Source organism: Salvelinus namaycush, unplaced genomic scaffold (genome assembly GCF_016432855.1).
Source record: "Salvelinus namaycush isolate Seneca unplaced genomic scaffold, SaNama_1.0 Scaffold673, whole genome shotgun sequence".
Taxonomy (NCBI): domain Eukaryota; kingdom Metazoa; phylum Chordata; class Actinopteri; order Salmoniformes; family Salmonidae; genus Salvelinus; species Salvelinus namaycush.
The window spans coordinates 55457-61364 of NW_024061390.1; the positions used below are offsets into that span (position 1 = coordinate 55457).

The 5908-nt window shown below is 48.5% G+C and overlaps 1 protein-coding gene across 1 annotated transcript; it reads left to right on the plus strand.

The window, feature by feature from the left end:
* The first annotated feature begins 2495 nt into the window (after positions 1–2495).
* Positions 2496–5242, plus strand: LOC120042404 (alpha-(1,3)-fucosyltransferase 4-like). The gene has a single exon (XM_038987239.1). The coding sequence runs from the start codon at positions 3889–3891 to the stop codon at positions 5026–5028; it is 1140 nt and encodes a 379-aa protein (XP_038843167.1). The 5' UTR covers positions 2496–3888; the 3' UTR covers positions 5029–5242.
* The last annotated feature ends 666 nt before the right edge of the window (positions 5243–5908 follow it).

The following is a 5908-nucleotide window of genomic DNA, read 5'->3' on the forward strand; positions in this document are numbered from 1 at the left end:
CTTGCCATAACATGCAAACTTCAGGCCATCGTGCGCATGTTGATTTCTCCCCACGGTGAAAACTGCTGTACCAGTCCGCTAATACAGGAGTAGCAAAGGTTTAGTGCACTACTTTTGTGAGAGAAAAACAATGTTTTCCGTGCTGCAGAGGGCTATATCGATCAGCTAATACAGGTAAAGCCGGACTGCTCATTAGGCAGCCGCCTATGGCGCAGATTGAAGAGGGTGGCATTTTCTGAGCTAAACTGATCAAGACAGCACATAAAAGCTCATAATTCTGCCCTTAAAACAATGACAATTTCTCTCAACCAGTGGCATATGGGTTTTTTAAGCTGTGCCTACTTTGTCAAAGGCAGGGGCGCAAAATATTTCGCATGTCCATTCCCAGCGGCCTCTTCGGGTGTTGTTGGATAGACGCATTACTGCTGTGCTCTACCAACGTTCCGTCAAGAAGATAATCTAACATAAATCATGTATCAGATTTAGGAAACGGTAGAAAGAGTGTGTCCTTTTCTTTTTCTGTAGCCTACAGGCTGGATGAGACGGACACTTTTTACATCATGCAGGTTTCTCCGATCAAAAAGCCTAATCTAAATGGCGCAATATCAAATTTAAAAAACGAGCTGTCACGTTAACAAACAACATATCCTAAAAACAGGACAGGTCAAAATAAAATGGACAATATGGAATGGACAATCACAACTGTTGTCCAGGAGTTTCAAGTTTGTATCCGTCAATTTTTAACAAGGTGATCATAGCGAAAAAGAAAATACTTCTGCATTTCCCGCTGTGTAAACACATTGAAAATAGGCATTCATAAAATTCAATTTCGGGCGGACATGGTAGACTACACCCCAGTAAACACGAGCCAAAGTCTTTTGAAGATCTCTTTGTTATTTTGTCCGGAAGTCGTTGTTTTGTGTTTTACAAACGGTAGGCTTACCACATAGATGGGTATTCATACAATTCAATTTCAGACAACACTGTAGGCTACACCTCTGTGAGCACAGACCAACACCGATGTCTCATTTTGGTGCAGTTCCTGACCGGCCTTGATTTCCACATCCCACGGACATTGGTTTTTGGTCCGGTTCGGACCAAATCTGAACCGGTCATAGACATCTATGTTTGGTTCAGATGTGGTGTGGTCCAGGCCGTCCTTGATTTCAATGTCCACAGACATAGATTTTTGTTCTGTTCCGGACCAAATCTGAAACGGTTGGTTCAGATTTTGGCCGGTTGATTTGGCCCAAACATAGACATCTATAAATTACATATTTTCAACTTTCATTCAGAACCGAAAATGAACCTAATTTCAACTTCCGGAAAATACTGTAACGACCGTTCGAGAATGCTTTTGCGGCACAGTCGATAGCGCGCTGGACTTCGGGCTAGAAGGTCGAGGGTTCGAGACCTGCTCCCTGCGGTTTCATTACTATACGTATTTTTCAACGTCCAGAAAATATGTATTTTAAACTTCAAGAAAATAACTTTTCATCTTTCATTCAGAACCTAACTTCAACGTCTGGAAAATAAGCATTTTAGACCAACTTAATTTAGCTTACTGAGACTTCTAGTTTTGCAGGGATGGCAATAGTTTTGTTTCTCCTAGGGCAGCATAATGGCCGAGACCAGCCCTGAATACAGGAGTAGTAAAGATCCAGTGCACTGCTTTTGTGAAGATTATTCCTTTTTTTTTTCTTTTTTCCCCCAGATTTTTCAGGGGGTGCTGTAGGGTGCAGCACCCCCTGAAAAATCTGAAAAAAATAAAAAATAAAATGAAATAATCTTCACAAAAGCAGTGCACTGGACCTTTACTACTCCTGTATTCAGGGCTGGTCCCGGCCATTATGCTGCCCTACTTTCCGCAGCTATGTTTGGGTTTGTGTTAAACCAAATCTTGTGCCCTATACTTGTCTGTCCAATGCATGTAAACAACTAGCTACTATCCATAGCTTGCCCATGCCATAGCAACCATTGATTTCAGAAGTTTCAAAAGAACAGAAAGGAACGATATAAACCGTAGATTTTTTGTTGCTGGACCGAACCAGTTCAGAACTTTATTTTGCTAGTCGGGAACAGTGGAATGGAACGAAAAAAATGATGTTTCTTTTCAGAACGAAGCGACTGGAAAATAACCCCTGGTCCAAGCACAGTATAGGCCATTTTTTCTCCTAAATTATGTCTATCTATGTTGTTCACTCTGAAACGTACAGTTTCACTTTGCCTGAGCCTGTGCCTCCCTGTTCTATGGATTCTACCAAGAGGTCTGGATTATAACCATGGTTGTTGGTCCAAGCAGTATCTTTGGGCTACATAGCAGCCCTCGCCCTGCAGGACAGCATGTTTACTCTCGCTGTCCTGAAAGAGCCTCTCAGGGCTACAAAGACCCCATTCACCGGTAACAGGAAGTCGCATGCTGCCTGCCACGTCAAGTATTTTGCGCAGAACGGTGTATCCGTTTGCTCATGCATTCAAAACTAGTCTACACATTATCCAGTGGCAGAGATCCTTATCTGTCCTGACAGAGCAGAGACAAAGGAACTTGATGTTTACCTGAGAATGGGCCGACTGGTTTTTCTCACAGCAGAGGGATAAAGAAGGAGGACCGTAACTTTTCTCCTTGGAATCCCAGGTGAAAGACATCCGTTATTCTGAGTTCTAGACTACACCAGGTGAAGGGAGAGATCAGTTATTCTGAGTTCTAGACTATACCAGGTGAATGGAGAGAATGGTTATTCTGAGTTCTAGACTACACCGGGTGAATGGAGAGGACGGTTATTCTGAGTTCTAGACTATACCAGGTGAATGGGGAGAATGGTTATTCTGAGTTCTAGACTACACCAGGTGAATGGAGAGATCGGTTATTCTGAGTTCTAGACTACACCAGGTGAATGGAGAGAACAGTTATTCTGAGTTCTAGACTACACCGGGTGAATGGAGAGATCGGTTATTCTGAGTTCTAGACTACACCAGGTGAATGGAGAGATCGGTTATTCTGAGTTCTAGACTACACCGGGTGAATGGAGAGATCGGTTATTCTGAGTTCTAGACTACACCGGGTGAATGGAGAGATCGGTTATTCTGAGTTCTAGACTACACCGGGTGAATGGAGAGATCGGGTGAATGGAGAGATCGGTTATTCTGAGTTCTAGACTACACCGGGTGAATGGAGAGATCGGTTATTCTGAGTTCTAGACTACACCGGGTGAATGGAGAGATCGGTTATTCTGAGTTCTAGACTACACCGGGTGAATGGAGAGATCGGTTATTCTGAGTTCTAGACTACACCGGGTGAATGGAGAGATCGGTTATTCTGAGTTCTAGACTACACCGGGTGAATGGAGAGAACAGTTATTCTGAGTTCTAGACTACACCGGGTGAATGGAGAGATCGGTTATTCTGAGTTCTAGACTACACCGGGTGAATGGAGAGATCGGTTATTCTGAGTTCTAGACTACACCAGGTGAATGGAGAGATCGGTTATTCTGAGTTCTAGAGTACACCGGGTGAATGGAGAGGACGGTTATTCTGAGTTCTAGACTACACCAGGTGAATGGATAGATCGGTTATTCTGAGTTCTAGACTACACCGGGTGAATGGAGAGATCGGTTATTCTGAGTTCTAGACTACACCGGGTGAATGGAGAGATCGGTTTTTCTGAGTTCTAGACTACACCGGGTGAATGGAGAGATCGGTTGTTCTGAGTTCTAGACTACACCGGGTGAATGGAGAGAACAGTTATTCTGAGTTCTAGACTACACCAGGTGAATGGAGAGGAGAATGTGACAGAGAGGTGGACATTACATTTCTAGAACTTCTGGAGTTAATGGAAGAGGGTGCTGGATAACTTAATGGAAATAAGGACTGGACGTTTGACTGTATTTCATGGAGATAACTCAGTGGCTTACCCAGTGGGTAACAGGGGGTCGTTCTACCTCTCCCAGAGCTGCTAAGGGCCCCGGTCTGCTCCGAATCAAAACACGTAGAGTGACTGTTCTGAGAACGTCATGTTTCGCTGCTCTCGGCGGTACGCTCTTTCTCCTCCTCGGAGTGTGTTTGCTCAATCTCCCGGAGCCGCGAGAGCAACCCTTCCCTCTGACTGAAGGTGAACCCGGAGATGTCACCCTTCTTCTGTGGACGCACCCCTTCGGCCATTACCGTAGACTGCCGGACTGTGAGGCGCGCTTTGGAATCCGCGGGTGCGTACTGACCGACGACCGGCGCATGTACCCCGGGGCTGACGCCATCATCGTGCACCACCGTGAGATAACGACCAACGCCACGGCGCTCCCGTCAGACCCACGGCCCCGTGGCCAGAAGTGGATCTGGATGAATTTTGAGTCCCCGTCTCACACTCGTGGCCTGCGGCGGTTTGAGGGCGTGTTCAATCTCACCATGACCTACCGTGCAGATTCAGACATATTCCTTCCTTACGGCTACCTGGTGCCCCGCCTTCGCCCTCACGCCAACGCCCCCCCACACACACGCCCCAGACGGCCCCACCTACTGGCCTGGGTCATCAGTAACTGGTCGGAGTCGCAGGCCCGCGTGGCGTATTACCGTCGGCTGGTTAACTACATTGCGGTGGATGTGTTTGGGCGTGCAGGTGTGCCACTGCCAGAGGACAGCACTGTGGTGCGCACGATGAGGCGTTACCTGTTTTATCTGGCGTTGGAGAACTCGCAGCACACCGACTACATCACCGAGAAGCTCTGGAACTCCTTACTGGCCGGGGCCGTTCCTGTAGTTCTCGGGCCGCCGCGGGAAAACTACGAACGCTTCCTCCCCCCTGAGGCCTTTATCCATGTGGACGACTTCCCCTCTCCCCGCCTGCTCGCCCAATACCTGTTGCTGCTACGCCGGAGCCCCGCCCTCCTGCAGAGACACCTGGCCTGGAGGAGGAGCTACAGCGTACACCTGACCGCCTTCTGGGCGGAGCATTACTGCACAGCGTGTCGCGCCGTGCGGAACCACAGACTCCGGACTGACACCATCACCAACCTTCAGCGCTGGTTTGAGTCCTGACCTATGACTGCTTTCTGACCTTCTGATATGTGAACATGATTGGTCAGATATCTAGGCCACAGCCCAGTCTGTAGCAGGGACTCCGTAGGAACTGTCTTTAACAACATCTAGCAAAACGTGGTTCACGGGAATTAACTTTTTGTAACGTCATTGAACTGTGATTCACTTGGTCTGTTAGTTATTTGTATTAGTCAGGGTTCAGTCGTGTGTGTGTGTGTGTGTGTGTGTGTGTGTGTGTGTGTGTGTGTGTGTGTGTGTGTGTGTGTGTGTGTGTGTGTGTGTGTGTGTGTGTGTGTGTGTGTGTGTGTGTGTGTGTGTGTGTGTGTGTGTGTGTGTGTGTGTGTGTGTGTGTGTGTGTGTGTGTGTTGTTTGACAGCTGCTTTTGGAAGCATTCCTAAAACTAACGGACGGGGCAGCGGGATGGGTTAAGCTAACCCTCCCCCCCCCAGCTAACCCTCATGGCCACCATGCTAACCCCCCCCCCCCCCAGCTAACCCTCATGGCCACCATGCTAACCCTCATGGCCATCATGCTAACCCTCATGGCCACCATGCTAACCCCCCCCCCCCCCCAGCTAACCCTCATGGCCACCATGCTAACCCCCCCCCAGCTAACCCTCATGGCCACCATGCTAACCCCCCCCCCCCCCCAGCTAACCCTCATGGCCACCATGCTAACCCTCATGGCCACCATGCTAACCCTCATGGCCACCATGCTAACCCTCATGGCCACCATGCTAACCCCCCCCCCCCCCCAGCTAACCCTCATGGCCGCCATGCTAACCCCCCCCCCCCCCCCCCAGCTAACCCTCATGTCCACCATGCTAACCCCAGTAGCATTGATACTGCCCTGACATGATCAGCTGACCAGCTGCTACTTC

What these genes read in the sequence shown, in the direction of transcription:
- LOC120042404 (XM_038987239.1), top strand. Translation starts at nt 3,889, where the DNA reads ATGGAGATAACTCAGTGGCTTACCCAGTGGGTAACAGGGGGTCGTTCT.